Here is a 17,943-nt window from a genome sequence, read left to right as displayed (position 1 = left end):
ACATGTTTGAGTGCATTCCTTCGATAAAACAATAACTGATTCAAAGGGGGTGTGGCAGATTTCAAAATTGTTCTGAGAAGGATACACTTCTGCTTCCTCACCAAAAGGAGGCTATCGAGGAGGGGAGGACCGTCTTCCGTTTGCCTACAAACGAATTGGAACAACTCCTCGACCACTCAACACTTATCGGTTTCCGGGTTACGGAGAAGAGAGGATGGGAAAGAGAGGGCTAAGGACGGACTCTGTCAAATGACAAAAGGCCATTGAATTGAATGGGGAGACCCGTTCTATTCATTATATTTCTATGGTTGACATCCTTCATCCGGGACACGGTTAGTCCCCCCTGCTTTGCAGACACGCGCTGACTCTCACGGTCTGTACGATGACATCACGGGGTATAGGAATGGCGGCTCTGGCTGATGGAGGAAAGAGCCAAAAGACCCTGAAACTTTACTTCTAACATAATTAAGAAAGATTTTAAATTGATTGAAACAACATACGGTAACGGAATAGAACCGGAAGAACTCGAATTCCGGTTGATTTACTGTTCAATAGCGACGTCCAGTCTCGGAAGTTGACTACTGGCACTGCTGACTTCAGGCTAACGTTGTTAGTTAAGCTACCTGCTAATATCATATAGCTAGCTTGTTTAGCTAACGTTGGTAGCAACGTCAGTCATTATTTACTCACATTTTATTGATTGATAAATTCATAATTATCCGAAATAAATCATTGTTCTAATTAGTCGGCACGTAATATTGCTACTAGGCTAGTTTCTGAGGACATTCACGAAGGTGAAATACAAAAAAATTATACCCTTCTTGCCATAGCTAGCTAACTACAGTAGTATTTAGCTAAGCTGAGAAACTAGCAAAGCTGACCAGCAACGTCGCTCCTCTCGCCTTGTTGAGTCCAGTTATCACAAGGATAACAAAATTAGTCTGCTGATCGCGTACTTTTGATGCCATAATGGAAAGTTTAACGTTAACTGATGTGGAGCAGAAGTATTACTCTGATTTGTTCGTTTATTGCGATACGGACAACACCAAGAAAGTGGCTTCCAACGGCAAAGTTCTTGATCTTTTCCGGGCGGCCCAGCTACCCAGTGAGGTTGTCCTGCAGGTAAGCTAGCTAATGTATCAATCTGTGAAGTGTGATAGAGATTTATTGTATGTGGCGTGCTTGTTGACTGGTGAACGTGACAAGACACCTTCTAACGTTAGCCAGTTGCAAAGCCCCTTTTCACTTTGCTAACTGCTAACCAAGTATGCTACCCAGAGGAAGTTAGCAAGTTGCTAGCATTCCATTATCTACATGGGCAAACTGATGTTAATAGACATGTTCTTTCAGCACCATATTTATTTCCAATGTTCTTCTAGCTATCTTTCTGCTTGATAGTCTTACAATTTTAATTATTAGCTACCTAACAGTCTATAGCCCACTTCCTTCCTTGTGCAGTTGATACTTAATTGATGACTGGATATAAAGTTTACAATAATATTGTCCATATTTAACGGACACAATCTTATTTGTATTACCTTGATTATATAGGTCGTTATCAATAAAACGTAATACTGTGCAGAGCGATCGATTTGGCTGCTGGGGGGGTAATGCAACACCCACCTTTTGCTATTAACGACAATTGTGTGTGTGTGTGTGTACATGTACCTTTAACTAGACAGGTCAGTGACTGCCTACACCGGCCAAACCCAGATGACACTTGGCCAATTGTGTGCCGCCCTTTGGGACTCCCAATCACAGCCTGGATTTGAACCAGGATGTCTAGTGACGCCTCAAGCACTGAGATGCAATGCCATAGACCGCTGCGCCACTCAGGAGCCCAGCTATGTGTCGTTTTCAAGGGATTGTTAAATAAATGTTATAACTATTTGGTTTTAATATCATCACCTCTTGATATACACATTTCCAATTATTCCAAATGTTTAGCTCTATCATCCAAGTTAATCAGCAATTAACTGCATGCTTAATCATGATCAGTTAACATCCATTGATCATGTATTTTCAGATAAGTGAGGGTAGCCTATCAATTTGGTATGTAGCTAAATGTGTAGTCAAACATGTTATTAGCTAGTTAGCCAATTTGTCAAGGTCCATCAATCAATGAAGCCTATCATGTCTGTTAGCACCAATAGTGATTAAACACTATTAAAAGTAATGTTAAAAATTTGATAATGATAGCCAACTTCACTAGGTTGGCCTACGTTGATTGGAGAAAAAAGTACATTACCTCTACTTACCACTATGTTTAGCCAAGTGTACAAAGTTTCTACCGGTAGCTTACCAAGTAAACATTATCAACTAACAGTACATCGGCAAACACATACCTTCTGCTTGACATGCAGAGCCCACAAAGGATGGGAAATTAACCTAAACCACTCATACTTGACAGGTCTAGTTCACTTTTATATCACTCAAATATCCAATTGATGGTGGCCAATATTGAGAGATATTGTGAAACTACCCTAACATATCTGAAATTACATGATCAATTGATGTTTACTGATCATGATAAACATGCAGTTACTTGTTGTATAACTCTGATAGAGCTACATTAGCTCCTGATCATGACTCTCATTTCCATGACATTACTTTAGACTTCAGAGTCATTGGATGAAGGCCTCTTCTGTACTGGGGCGTTTTGTTAAGAACCCAGAAGCTTGGGATGAACATTAATACGCATCACTTGCGGTACCGTATCTTTTAATATCACAGAGAAATAATAAAGAAAATAAATTGATACCCACCTTTTTTATAGGGTTAGTGAGTATTTAGCATTTTTTTTATTTGAAATGAAAGTAAAGGGCTTTATGTTTCTAGACACGTATCGCAATTGAGAATCGATTCATGTTTTAGATGGAGAATTTGGTTGTTTGGGATGCAAGAGCCAGTCTAACTCAGCAAATAAGTTCCTTGGACCTTAAGGAATAACGGTAGGCTCCTTTTCCTTAAGAGTGCATATTCGGCTATAGCTAAATGTGCACAATTGTTTCGCATGGAATAATCAGAAATGTCATTCTATGCTCTTCAAGAGGTGATAATATTACAACCAAGTAGTTAACATTTATTTTACAATCCCTTGAAAACGGCACACAGTTGTAAAAGGTTTTATCTGAGCTGGGGTCTCTCTCCCCCCTAGCAGGCAAATTGAAAGTGCTGCACCTTTATTGTGACGCTTTGTTGATAATGCCCTATCCAAAGGTCAAAGTGCTCATTTGAATGATTTATCAAATCCAAGATGTAAAGTCAGTAGAATGTGCGTTCTAGCACAGACTGAGTTACTTGAACATAGTTCTGTTCGGCTTGCCTATTTCTTTGTATATTCGTGCTATTATCATTTTCTGGGCTGACATCAACATTACTGTCACGGTTGAAGGATTTCTGGGCTGTCTTTCATTCAAAGTGTCAGTTATTGACCGGCTCAGTCTAATTCCTCAGCCATTTGTCCTGGTGTACATAATTAACTTGCTATTTTTTTGGGCCATGATTTCTTCCTCCTGCAGAAACACAAGACTAATAGTTTCTGCTATGGTTGTTTAGTGTACTGAAGAATAGGCTTTATACATGATCCATAAATCTGAGATGTGAAATGTTTCCTGGGTCTGTCAGTTTGACCGCCTATTTCACATTGAAATGATGCTGAGTCACTAGGCCTAGGCTGGTAGCATCATTTTTTTTACCAACGTTGGTCTTACCCTATAGCACTGCAATGCTAAAGGCGTACACCTCTCCATATTCAGATAGTGCATGTTCCTTTTAGACATTACAGACCATTTTGTGCAGACACAAGTCACATTGCTCAGTAAGCACGCAAAGCAACAACTGTCTTCCTGTGTTAGGAAGCAATGTCCTTGGAACTTTCTCTGCGAGAGACTGCAGCATTCTCCCCATTATAACATTTTGGCACAAAACAGTAGTGCATTAACAGAATGAGTTTGTATCACTCTAAAGACTGATGTTGGTAATATTTTGTTGTCTCAGATAACAGAGCTCTGTGGAGCCACTCGCCTGGGCCATTTTGGAAGGAGCCAGTTTTACATTGCACTGAAACTCATCGCTGTAGCCCAGTCTGGACTGCCTCTCCGGGTAGAGAGCCTCAATTCTGGTGAGTAAACATGTCTAGAATTCTCCAACTATTAGAAATGGACCCCTAAAATATGAGGCAGGGTATAGCACTGGACAATGTTTAAATCTTTGTTTGCCTTCGGTCTGGTTATATTTAAAATCAACCTGCTGATATTGAAGGGACAGTAGTAAAGAACACATGACTATACAATGGCATTTATTTGACTTCAAACGTTGCAACAGGAGAGCTGATTGCATAACTTCAAAGATGGAATAAGGATAGCCTACACTTACCAACTTCTTCCCTGATTCAGAGGGGTTGGGTTAGTTGCATTCAGTTGTGCAACTGACTAGGTTTCCCATTTGAATCAATGGACACACAGTAGGGCTGAGACAATACCAATATCGCGATACTCGTTATTATCGTGGCAATTTAACCAAACACAAAGCAGATTTAACTTATTTAGGAAAACAGACACAATGTTGGAAACAAACATCATTAATGACCAAATATCGCAATACTGGTATCGTCACAGCCCTAACACATGGGCCTAAAATACAAATAAGGTATGTTTTGGTATTGAACTGAATTTGCTCCCTAGAGATGAGCTGTTTTTAAATGTGTAGTATTCTGTCAAAACATGGAGGATATGTGCATCACTTGGGAGACTCACCCAAGTCTCGTATCTGTCTATTAATAAGCAACAGGATGCAAATATATGGATGGTTCAGAGATAGAGCATTGGTGAGCATTTGCAGGAAATAAAGGCATCCCTGTAGGGTTAAGATACAAGAGAAGAATAGAGACTTAAGTCAACAGGAAATTGCACAACCCAAACGGGCAGCTGGGCCAGTGAGATTGGAGGAAAAGACTCCAAGTTGCCCTTTAGAACATGAACATCAGGTTTTTTCCCCCGTCTTTTTTAGCCGCCACCTTTTTTTTGTCCTGTGTTTGGTCTTTCTTTTCAAACCACAATAGGAAAGTGGGAGGTAATGGTTCATGGTCCCCCAGACTACCCTCCACACCTCCCCGAGAACACCCCACCCTTTTAGCCCACTACCCCAGTTTGGTGGACACACAAAAGCAAACAAACCAAGAAAAAACTAACAAAAGAATCACTCCCACACACAAGCAATTACCCTGACAAACTACAAAAAGACATAAAAACACACACACACATTAACTCAACAAAGAAAAACAACTAGAATTGTCATATGGCTACAAGCTTTGTAAAGCACCTGAGAGATATATATATTATATATATTATATATATATTATATATATTTATAAAATATATTTATATAATATATTTATAATATATATATATTTATATATATATTATATATATATATTATATATTTATTATTTTTATATTTTTATATATATATATATATACACACACACACGTTGTCAATCTTGTAATACTTAACTTGATCTGGTTTTTAATATCAACACTTTTGTTGTGATAAGCCATGCTAGACTACAACAACTGACTTGTCAAGACAACTAGCTGGAGGGGATTTGAGGTAGTGCTGTTATCTAGCAGTGTTTTTCATCCACAGTCAAGGACTTGCCTCTGCCTCGCTTTGTTGTGGCCAAAAATGAGCAAGAGGCCAGACACACAGCCATGTACCCTGACTTGGAGAACCAGGGGCCTTACCAGGGTGTGATTCCACGACCCCCTGGCCGAGGGCAGGTCAAGAAGGTGTCTGCCCACGAGGTCATCCAGCCCTGTGTGCCCACAGTAGAACCACAGGTCAGTCATAATAATTCTTCCCGCCTGGAGAAGTAGTTTAGATATCATGCTCAATAAGAGCTGGTATTTTGATAGTGGTGAAAGTTTGATATAGCCTACATGTTGGAAAAGGCAAGGAAATCAACATTTATTTGATACAAACCAATTTGTATTATCCTTTTTTTAAGAAACTGAGACAGATCTAACTTTGATAGACATACGTTTTATCTAATGTTATTTACCCCTCTGCAGCCCGACACCACATCCCCAGTGGTATCTCCCCACCAGTCCCCTCCCACCTCGCCTCATGCCTGGAGAAAGCACAAACGGCAGGCAAGCGGGGGGAACGTGGAGAGACCTGCTGTGGTGGTGGCAGGTGCTGTCTGGACACCTTTCAGAGAAGCACAATCAGGTACACACTCTACTCTGCAAACTGTATCCTCTGCGAAGATGACAATCTGGCGATGGAGATGTCCAATAATGCGTCTTATTGACGTTCACCATCCTGTAACTTTTGCATGTCTTAAATAAATGGGAGGTTCAGCCAATAAACAGAACTGGTTTGTTTCCTGATGAGGATGTTGATGTCATACAATGCTGTGAAAAAGTATTTGCCCCTTTTCTAATTGTAGCTACTTCTGCATATTTTTTCATACTAAATGTTATTAGATCTTCAACCAACACATAATATTAGATAAAGGGAACCTGAATGAATAAATAACAAATTACGTACTTATTTCATGAGCAAAGTCGTCCAAAAAGTTATACTTTTGAATCATCAGCCCATAGAACACTCTTCCAAGAGTCTTGATGATCATCCAGGTGCTTTTTGGCAAACACGAGTCAACTTTTTGGATGAGATGGGTCCCATTTTATGTCTGGTGAAAACCAAACTCTGCATTCCACAGTAAGAACCTCATACCAACGGTCAAGCGTGGTGGTAGTTTGATGGTTTGGGGATGCTTTGCTACCTCAGGACCTGACTTGACTTAATAGAGCAGAATTCATGGTTCCTTCTATCAGGTAATTCTACAGGAGAATGTCAGGCCACCCGTCTGAAGCTGAAGCACAACTCGGTCATGTAGCAAGGCAATGATCCAAAACACACCTCTACCTTCTTGCCCTTTGTGCTGTTGTCTGTGCCCAGTGTCTACCATGTTTTGTGCTGCTACCATGTTGTGTTGCTACCATTCTGTGTTGCTGTCTTGCTATGTTGTTGTCTTAGGTCTCTCTTTATGTAGCGTTGTGTTGTCTCTCTTGTCGTGATGTGTGTTTTGTCCTATATTTATATATTTTTAATTTTTAATCCCAGCCCCTGTCCCCGGAGGAGGCCTTTTGGTAGGCCGTCATTGTAAATAAGAATTTGTTCTTAACTGACTTGCCTAGTTGAATAATTAAAATAAACATGAAAATGGTTAAAAAGCAACAAATTTGAAGTTTTGGAATAGCCTAGTCAAAGTCCAGGCCTAATCCCAATTGAGATGTTGTGGCACGACTTGAAATGAGCACTTCATGCTTACACTCAGGGATATCTGTGGGTTTAAGGGGGCAATTACATTTTCACACAGGGGAATTAGGTGTTGAAGAACTTTTATTAAATAAAACAAATATACATTTTGTTATTGGTAAACTCAGGTTCTCTTTATCTAATATTAGGTTTTGGTTGAAGGTCTGATAACATTCAGTATCAAAAATATGCAAAAAATGGGGCAAATACTTCTTTACCGCACTGTCTCTCTGTAGTCCAGTCCTTCAACAGTTCTTGAGTATGCTCTCTACTGTTGCTAGAACGATCTTTGTGTAATCTAATGGCACTGTCTGAGGCTGTGTAACTATCCTCTCTCCATAGGACCTGTGGTGGTAGGTGATGGGATGTGGTCTGCCCACTCACCTCCCCCCGTTCAGGAAAGCTGGGTCAGTTTGAAAGATACTTATCCCCCCTCCTCCAGCAAAATGCCACCAATGCATCTCTCGCCGGTCCAGGTAGTGCAGCAAATGCTTCCATGGACCTGTCATCTTTCTCACTTAAAGGCAGAGATGGAGCTTTATCGTAACTTCTTGTCTAGCCTACTTCACTATATGCTCTTTTTTGATGGCTTCAGTTTCCCCTTCATAAAAATACATATTTCACTGCAATAAATCAGGAACAGTTCCGTGTCCAAATGAGCAAGATTCATTGTAAGTGGGTTGAGGTATTTGAAAACAAACACTTGCAAATCCTCTTCTGATACTCTTCTGTTTATTTCCCATCGTCCCACAGTCTGTGTATTCATTACCTATTAGTACTATCACAGCTCTTCCAAAGGATTGTTTCAATCTGTTATTTTCCTCTAAATGTTTCACTTGGCTGCCTTTAGGAGAACTCTTCCATACGAACGGTTGCATCTGTTACTACAGCCAATGAAATCCAAAGACAGTCCAGTAGCAGTTATGACGACCCCTGGAAAATCACGGACGAGCAGAGGCAGTATTACATCAATCAGTTCAAGACCATCCAGCCCGACCTCAACGGTTTCATTCCTGGTAAGTAGAGTGATCTTTTTCTGGAACAGGGTTGTAACTTTCCAAAAATGTCCAGGTTTTCCATTAAACCTGGATGGAGGATTCTTGGAATGAGCAGAACATCAGGAATCTTCAACCAGGATTTCTGACAAACCAGGGAATTTAAGGACATTTTGCAACCCTAGTTTGAGACCACCTTTTACACTTGTTCCCATTTAAAGGTTACAGGGACTCTGGCTGTTACACTACAATGATTGGCCTATCACTAACTGACTTTTACCCTTTGTCTATATTACAGGTTCTGCTGCAAAAGAGTTTTTCACTAAATCAAAGCTACCTATTCTTGAACTGTCCCACATTTGGTAAGTTATTAGAAGGTGTGCTATTGGCTTTAGTTGAGATGTTCCCCATGTCTAATGATAACTGAAGCAGATAGCTCATATGTTTTAATCTAGGAAGCTATATCAAAGAATGGAAAATATAACCTTTGGTAACTCCTCTTCAATTAATGAATGTGGCTACCAGTTGGTGAATTCACAAGGGATTCCAGGAGATTGCAATGCATGAGTGGGTTTAAATAAATATTCTCACATTCTTTGCATTACAGGGAGCTTTCGGATTTTGATAAAGACGGGGCGTTGACACTGGATGAGTTCTGTGCTGCATTTCATCTTGTTGTTGCTAGGAAAAATGGCTATGACCTTCCTGAAAAGCTGCCAGAGAGTCTTATGCCAAAGCTTATTGACTTGGATGACTCAGCAGGTAATAGCTCGTACTCTCCTACTGCTACATATTCTGAATCTGTCAAAATCTGCCCCGGGGACCATCTGCTGCAGACAGTTGATTTATGAAACATGGAAAGAAATAAGTGTGATTGAATGGAACAGTCATCCTGATGGTATAAATGTTCCATGTTCTAGAGGTTCCAGACCAGGCCCCTGATGTCGGCTACTCGGGCTCCCCCGTGGAGGTGACCCCAAACAAGTCCCCCATGCCCTCACTCAACCAGACCTGGCCTGATCTCAACCAGGGCAACGAGGTTGGACACAGCACCACCCCATGTTATCACTGTAGAAAAGGACATTATTGAACTTTTACCTTTCCAGCATTTTGTAAATTACTTCTCAATGAAATGATCGAAAAGGTCCTTTCCATTGTGAGGTGTTAGTACCTATCCTCTTGCAGGACTTTCCTGATTCAGTACCTTTCTTATCCATTTCTGAGAAACACCACTTAGTACTTACTAATTTACATACTGTATATGTTTTGTCAGAAAGCTGCAATTGTTGATATTCTTATCAGTCCCAAAGTCAGTTTGCTCCATTTCTGTTTATCTAGTTATCACTAACCAGTTTCTAGTCAATATCCACCCCTCCTCACTATTACTAATGGATGATATGTGATGATAAATGTAGTTCATCACCCCTCCTGTGGGAGAGCAGTGGGGTTTGTAACTGGGTCTGGAATCATCCTCTGTGTGACGATCCATTGAGATGCCTGTGGTGCTGATGTACTTCTGCTCTTGTCTCTAGCAGTGGGAGACTTTTAGTGAACGCTCCTCCAGCTCACAAACTCTGACCCAATTTGATTCTAACATTGCACCAGCTGACCCTGTAAGTCAATCACCTAGTTTGCCTGTTTCTGTATTAATGATAATATTAACCCTTGGCCCCTTGATCTCTCTTAGAGTGCATGTACTTAATTCTGCTGAATCTGCCACAACGGAGGTGTCAATGTGATTTTGCTTGCTTAGCTTATTGGATACTCAACTTTCTGTCCCATATTAAAAATATGATATTGGGTTCTACAATATATTTATTTATTTTGACCTTTATTTAACTAGGCAAGTCAATGTCCGGGCTATTTGATCAATTATAGCAGTATGAAATATCTTTCCCATATCTTCTGGTTTCTTAAATCTGCATAATTGCCACGCATATACAGTGGGGCAAAAAAGTATTTAGTCAGCCACCAATTGCGCAAGTTCTCCCACTTAAAAAGATGAGAGGCCTGTAATTTTCATCATAGGTACACTTCAACAATGACAGACAAAATGAGAAGAAAAAATATTCCAGAAAATCACATTGTAGGATTTTTTAATGAATTTATTTGCAAATTATGGTGGAAAATAAGTATTTGGCCAATAACAAAAGTTTATCTCAATACTTTGTTGGCAATGACAGAGGTCAAACGTTTTCTGTAAGTCTTCACAAGGTTTTCACACACTGTTGCTGGTATTTTGGCCCATTCCTCCATGCAGATCTCCTCTAGAGCAGTGATGTTTTGCGGCTGTTGCTGGGCAACACAGACTTTCAACTCCCTCCAAAGATTTTCTATGGGGTTGAGATCTGGAGACTGGCTAGGCCACTCCAGGACCTTGAAATGCTTCTTACGAAGCCACTCCTTTGTTGCCCAGGCGGTGTGTTTGGGATCATTGTCATGCTGAAAGACCCAGCCACGTTTCATCTTCAATGCCCTTGCTGATGGAAGGAGGTTTTCACTCAAAATCTCACGATACATGGCCCCATTCATTCTTTCCTTTACACGGATCAGTCGTCCTGGTCCCTTTGCAGAAAAACTGCCCCAAAGCATTCTTTGTCCTCCAAACACGACGAGTTGAGTTTTTACCAAAAAGTTATATATTGGTTTCATCTGACCATATGACATTCTCCCAATCTTCTTCTGGATCATCCAAATGCTCTCTAGCAAACTTCAGGCGGGCCTGGATATGTGTCCCCTGGCTTAAGCCAGTACGTCTGGCACTGCAGGATTTGAGTCCCTGGCGGCGTAGTGTGTTACTGATGGTAGGCTTTGTTACTTTGGTTCCAGCTCTCTGCAGGTCATTCACTAGGTCCCCCCGTGTGGTTCTGGGATTTTTGCTCACTGTTCTTGTGATCATTTTGACCCCACGGGGTGAGATCTTGCGTGGAGCCCCAGATCGAGGGAGATTGTCAGTGGTCTTGTATGTCTTCCATTTCCTAATAATTGCTCCCACAGTTGATTTCTTCAAACCAAGCTGCTTACCTATTGCAGAATCAGTCTTCCCAGCCTGGTGCAGGTCTACAATTTTGTTTCTGGTGTCCTTTGACAGCTCTTTGGTCTTGGCCATAGTAGAGTTTGGAGTGTGACTGTTTGAGGTTGTAAACGGGTGTCTTTTATAGTGATAACAAGTTCAAACAGGTGCCATTAATACAGGTAACGAGTGGAGGACAGAGGATCCTCTTAAAGAAGAAGTTACAGGTCTGTGAGAGCCAGAAATATTGCTTGTTTGTAGGTGACCAAATACCTTTTTTCCACCATAATTTGCAAATAAATTCATTAAAAATCATACAGTGTGATATTCTGGATTTTTTTTTCTTATTTTGTCTGTCATAGTTGAAGTGTACTTATGATGAAAATTACAGGCCTGTCATTTTAAGTGGGAGAACTTGCACAATTGGTGGCTGACTAAATACTTTTTTTGCCCCACTGTAAGCCTTTTCTAACCTTATAAACTGTTCTGACAGTATGAAAGGAGTTCTCTTTACAGTCAGAAAGGGATTGGATAGATTCCTTAAGGCATTATTATTGTGAGCTAATGATTAAACAAGAAACCTTTGTCCTTACAGGATACAGCTATTGTCCACCCTGTTCCCATCCGCATGACCCCAAGCAAGATCCATATGCAAGAGATGGAGCTGAAGAGAACCGGAAGTGGTAAGATGGTTCCCCCATATGATAACAGCGCTTAAACACGCTGAGCTCTGTCCTCTAAAGCAGTGTTCACTTTTGAGACTCCATCAACTAGCAACTCTCATGTATTTGGCTGGGAGTGGTGAAGGGATGCACTGTACCTTTTCTCTTAAGAACCGTTAAAAAAATATATATATATATATATACTGTTGATGGAATTGACTGTTTTTCTTTCTCATTCCTGCAGACCACACACATCCTACCAGTCCCCTGATGGCTAAACCACCTGAGCTCTCTGAAGAAACCAAGCTTGCCACCTCTATGAAGTTTGTAACAGCTAACTCTGGTAAGTGTCAAGGGATGTTCCATTATCATAAGGAACTTAGGACTATTGCAGTTTGTAGGTAAATCTATTGTAGAAAATGTCATGTGACCATAATTATATGGCATTTCCTTGAGGATTGGTTAAACAGAATACTCATGTTCTTTACTAAAGGTGATGGTTATAGCAGTTCAGATTCATATACTTCAGATCAAGACCCAATTACAAGTGTTGTAACAAGACAAAGGTAAGTTAGTCTCAATGTCTAGAGATAATAGATGCTTTGTTTATTGAAGCGCTTTTGAACAGTAAGCTCACTAGCCGTGTTGTCTGGGTTGTAGGTCTAATTCTGGGACCTCTCCTGAAGGTCTAAAGGTGGCGGCTGCCCCCCACCACCCCCTCCCAGGCCCAACGCCTCCCACTCCCGCTCCTCCTCGCTAGACATGAACAGAAACTTTGCCGCTCACCCCGCAGGGCCACAGCAATCTGGAGTCGTGGCCTGTCCTCCAGCCATACCTCCTAGGCCGCTACCCACACAGGTAGAAAGCCAATACAGACAGAAGAAAGTCAATCTCATAGCAGAAGAGATGTTGCCACCTCTGGGTAGTCTTTTTTTTAATAGGAAATATACACATTGAAATGCTGAAATCTCTTCCCTTTGTCTTTTCTTGTCCATACGCTCTATTCACTCTACACAGACTACAGTCATTGACCATGTACTCTCCAGTTCAAGGTTGTGTTCAGTTTTCAACATGCAGTGTTAAGTCTGAACTCTGTCTATCCTATTCCCTTTGTCCCCAGACCTCTGGTCCTCATAGTGGGCATCGCTCGGATGAGGGCCTGGCAGCTCACTCCACTACCTCGCCCCAGCAGATACCAGAGCAGCCCAACTTCGCTGACTTCAGTCAGTTCCAGGCGTTCGCTGCCTCAGATCAGCCCAGTGACAACGGGGAGAAGCACCCAGAGAGTCTGCCAGTGAGTCAGACATACAGTATAATACAGAACCTGTTCTATCAGCTGTGCTTTGTTATAAGAAAAGAGACTGAGACTGTGTGTGCTCTGTTCACAGGTAGAGAAGTCTACAGAAGGGGCTGGGCCTTTGAGAACTGTGAAGATTGACAACCAGGAAGAGAGAGCTGCAGCTACTGTGAACTCTGTAAGTAGTGGACTTACTGAGACCATGATGCCAATACTGGGGGCCTAAATGTCCTCATTTGTTCAGATGATTGATACAGTGGGTTTGTTTTTTTCCTGTCAGGCCAAAGGGTCCATCATGGCCCCCCCACCCAAACCTGTCCGCCGGAGACTGAAATCCGAGGATGAACTCCAGGATGAAACCCTCCCCCCGAAGTCTAACGTCATAGCCACTGTTCTAGCTACACTGCCATCCATTCCCAGGTAGGAACAGGGGTTTCAAAGGAATCTCAAATCAAATTTTATTTGTCACATACACATGGTTAGCAGATGGTAATGCGAGTGTAGCGAAATGCTTGTGCTTCTAGTTCCGACAATGCAGTAATATCCAACTAGTAATCTAACCTAATAATTTCACAACAATTACCTTATACACACAAGTGTAAAGGAATGAATAAGAATTTGTACATAAAATAATATATGAATGAGTGATGGTATAGAACGGCATAGGCAAGATGCAGTGGATGGTATAGAGTACAGTATATACATATGAGATGAGTAATGTAGGGTATGTAAACATATGAAGTGGCATTGTTTAAAGTGGCTAGTGATACATTTTTCATCAATTTTTACATTATTAGTGGCCGGAGTTGAGTCAGTATGTTGGCAGCAGCCACTCAATGTTAGTGGTGGCTGTTTAACAGTCTGATGGCCTTGAGATAGAAGCTGTTTTTCAGTCTCTCGTTCCCTGCTTTGATGCACCTGTACTGACCTCGCCTTCTGGATGATAGCAGGGTGAACAGGCAGTGGCTCGGGTGGTTGTTGTCCTTGATGATCTTTTTGGCCTTCTTGTGACATCGAGCACATAGTAAATCTGAATAGTGACTGGTCTGTGGTTGTTGATTATACATTAGATTCCGTAGTTAACATCAGCAACGAACTTAAAACTCTCTTGAATACTTTTTACAGGTCTGTTGGTAAGGATAAAAAAGCAATTCAAGCCTCTATCAGAAGAAACAAGGAAACCAACACAGTTTTGGCCAGACTCAACAGTGAATTACAGCAACAGCTAAAGGTATAGGAGTGATTACAATAATACATGCATGCATGCTAGCTACTTATTCTGTTACTAAAATGAACCTGATGCTTATTTTGGAAAATGTTATCTTCACGAAATCCAAGTCTTTAACAAGGTTAAACTTTAGTCCTCATTTGAGGATTGTTTATCTTGTTGTTTTTAATTCATAGGACTTACTAGAAGAGAGGATATCTTTGGAGGTTCAACTGGAACAGCTCAGACCATTTTCCCATTTGTAACCTGTGTGTGTGAGGAGGACAAGTTCATGAGAGAAGATAGGAGAGACCTGAAGGGGCCTTTTGTGTGATGCACATGTTATCTCCACTGTCCATTCCCTCTGCATTCTGCTGTCTCTTCTGTGGGAACCAGATGGACTGACCGACCGTCTGTCTGTCGGACGGTCTGCCTGACGGTCTGACAGTCTGCCTGACAGTCTGCCTGACGGTCTGACAGTCTGTTTGACGGTCTGTCTGTCGGACGGTCTGACTGTCGGATGGACGGACAGTCGGTCGGTCGGTCTGACTGACGGGCTGACTGACGGACTGACGGTCGGTTTGCAACAACACACCCTGACTCGCCCTCATCAGACAGAACAGTCTTTCCAAAGGGGCTGGGTTAGGAATGTTACAAATATTGGCACTTTTATTTATCAAAGAAATAGCAAAGATTATTCTGGATGTCAATCCCTTATACTATATCACAGGCCCCGGTGCCAGACTGACAGGCACTGAACTGGAACTTGAGTCATGGGGTACTGAAGGCCGAGTTCCCTCCCTCATTCTTCCCCATGATGACAAGTGTCCAGTAGAGGAGCACTCTGGGGTCTGCCTGTGCTGTGTGGGCCTGGTCTCCTGGGACCTGTCGAGGACAGATAATCATGCCAGTGAAGGCATTGTGAGGAGTCTACAGGAGATGACTCTATCCTGGAGCGCTTTGGACTGATCATGTGACAGGAATGAATTCATGTTCCAGTTTATTACAGCATCCCGCTACGCGGAGGGCTATTCTGTCCATGTGCGTCTCTGTATACATGTGTGCTGTATGTATGGTGTGTGTTTGGATTTATTTGGGCACGCAATGGTTACATAAACGGCATGATGAAATGAGTGTGTATGTATAATTTTTTTCTTCCACTAGTCTTCTGCAATTTAATCTGTAACAAAATGAGCTGTGTTACTATGTGAAGTGATTGACCCTCAGATTACAGACCACATTTTTGTTTTTGCTCCTGGCTCTGTAGTTGCTCATGCTGATGCTGCCTGTGCCTCCTTATGGTACATAAATTGAATCAGTCCTGCCCCAAACACAAGGTTCCCTGTGAGATATGATAACCAACTATGGAAGCGAGACCAGAATGAAACGACTGCACTTTTCCCCTGTTTTTTTTGTCCACCCCCCGCATGTTGTTCATGCTCTTATCTAGTATGAAGACAGTGCTTAAATACAAACCACTTGATTTCTACCTGTATACGGTATCTTACCTAGTCTGACATTTGCGTTGGTACCTACACCTTGTATAACTGTCTTTTTGTTTTTCTGGAACTTCTTGTGTTTTCTTAATTTCTTAACCTGTCTTCAAAAGCCTTACTCCTGGCGTTCAGGTTTCCACTGTAATCTATTCTCCCTGTATTGAACCAAGTTGAGCCTTCTTTTCCCTGCTGTTCAGGTTGATGTACTGTATAAGGGGTATGTTGTATATTGTATATGATACACACCTTTTGATCTCATATGTACATTTGCATTAATTGCTGACTAACAGCAAATATTCTATTTAATTGCTTATATTATGGCTGTGTGATCATAGATGTTTAACTGCATGGATGTATCTCTGCAGAATGAACTAGCAGCTGTGTGATTTTTACACAAAATAAAAACTGCACAATATTTTAACAGCCTTTTTACCAGGTCTAATTTATTTTATTGATGATTTGACTCAAGGAAGAACTTACAAATGTGTATATTGCTACATTTTTAACACTATCAATTTATGCATTCCAGTCTGACATACAAGTTAACTTCTCCCCTGGTGTAACATTTCTCAAGCAAAAGGTATGTAGTGTATAAGCTGGAAGTAGACGCCTATGTGGTGTCCATTCGTTTACTAAAATTAGGAGAGAGGTGGTAGGGTTAGGGGAAAATATGTCAAGGCAAAGGGTGGCTACTTTGAAGAATCTCAAATATAAAATATATTTTGATTTAACTAATTTTTTTGTTGTTACTACATGATTCCCTATGTGTTATATCATAGTTTTGATGTCTTCACTATTCTACAGTGAATGTATGAAATAGTAAAAAGGAGAGAGAAAAACTGGAAGGAGTAGGTGTGTCCTAACTTTTGACAAGTACTGTGTGTAAATATACAGTGGGGCAAAAAAAGTATTTAGTCAGCCACCAATTGTGCAAATTTTCATCATGGGTACACTTCAACTATGACAGACCAAAATGAGAAGAAAAAAAATCCAGACAATCACATTGTAGGATTTTTAATGAATGTATTTGCAAATTATGGTGGAAAATAAGTATTTGGTCACCTACAAACAAGCAAGATTTCTGGCAAAATTGTAGACCTGCACCAGGCTGGGAAGACTGAATCTGCAATAGGTAAGCAGCTTGGTTTGAAGAAATCAACTGTGGGAGCAATTATTAGGAAATGGAAGACATACAAGACCACTGACAATCTCCCTCGATCTGGGGCTCCACGCAAGATCTCACCCCGTGGGATCAAAATGATCACAAGAACGGTGAGCAAAAATCCCAGAACCACACGGGGGGACCTAGTGAATGACCTGCAGAGAGCTGGGACCAAAGTAACAAAGCCTACCATCAGTAACACACTACGCCGCCAGGGACTCAAATCCTGCAGTGCCAGACGTGTCCCCCTGCTTAAGCCAGTACATGTCCAGGCCCGTCTGAAGTTTGCTAGAGAGCATTTGGATGATCCAGAAGAAGTTTGGGAGAATGTCATATGGTCAGATGAAACCAAAATATAACTTTTTGGTAAAAACTCAACTCATTGTGTTTGGAGGACAAAGAATGCTGAGTTGCATCCAAAGAACACCATACCTACTGTGAAGCACGGGGGTGTAAACATCATGCTTTGGGGCTGTTTTTCTGCAAAGGGACCAGGACGACTGATCCGTGTAAAGGAAAGAATGAATGGGGCCATGTATCGTGAGATTTTGAGTGAAAACCTCCTTCCATCAGCAAGGGCATTGAAGATGAAACGTGGCTGGGTCTTTCAGCATGACAATGATCCCAAACACACCGCCCGGGCAATGAAGGAGTGGCTTCGTAAGAAGCATTTCAAGGTCCTGGAGTGGCCTAGCCAGTCTCCAGATCTCAACCCCATAGAAAATCTTTGGAGGGAGTTGAAAGTCCGTGTTGCCCAGCAACAGCCCCAAAACATCACTGCTCTA

The 17,943-nt window shown here is 41.4% G+C and overlaps 1 protein-coding gene across 1 annotated transcript; it reads left to right on the top strand.

Annotated features, from left to right (window-relative positions):
- The first annotated feature begins 178 nt into the window (after positions 1–178).
- Positions 179–16,417, top strand: LOC112250179 (ralBP1-associated Eps domain-containing protein 1). The gene is given in 20 exon segments (XM_024420098.2): positions 179–1,122; positions 4,000–4,123; positions 5,647–5,840; positions 6,072–6,231; positions 7,669–7,802; positions 8,177–8,342; positions 8,620–8,683; positions 8,929–9,083; positions 9,242–9,360; positions 9,854–9,934; positions 11,930–12,017; positions 12,241–12,339; positions 12,490–12,562; positions 12,657–12,696; positions 12,699–12,854; positions 13,117–13,290; positions 13,385–13,471; positions 13,574–13,713; positions 14,419–14,524; positions 14,698–16,417. Coding segments are annotated over 20 exon segments (2,382 nt in total). The 5' UTR covers positions 179–969; the 3' UTR covers positions 14,767–16,417.
- Positions 16,418–17,943: the final 1,526 nt, after the last annotated feature.

The sequence above is a fragment of the Oncorhynchus tshawytscha genome, linkage group LG05, assembly GCF_018296145.1.
Source record: "Oncorhynchus tshawytscha isolate Ot180627B linkage group LG05, Otsh_v2.0, whole genome shotgun sequence".
Taxonomy (NCBI): domain Eukaryota; kingdom Metazoa; phylum Chordata; class Actinopteri; order Salmoniformes; family Salmonidae; genus Oncorhynchus; species Oncorhynchus tshawytscha.
The sequence above is the reverse complement of the archived record's forward strand: the minus strand, read 5'-3'. Positions and strand labels throughout refer to the sequence as shown.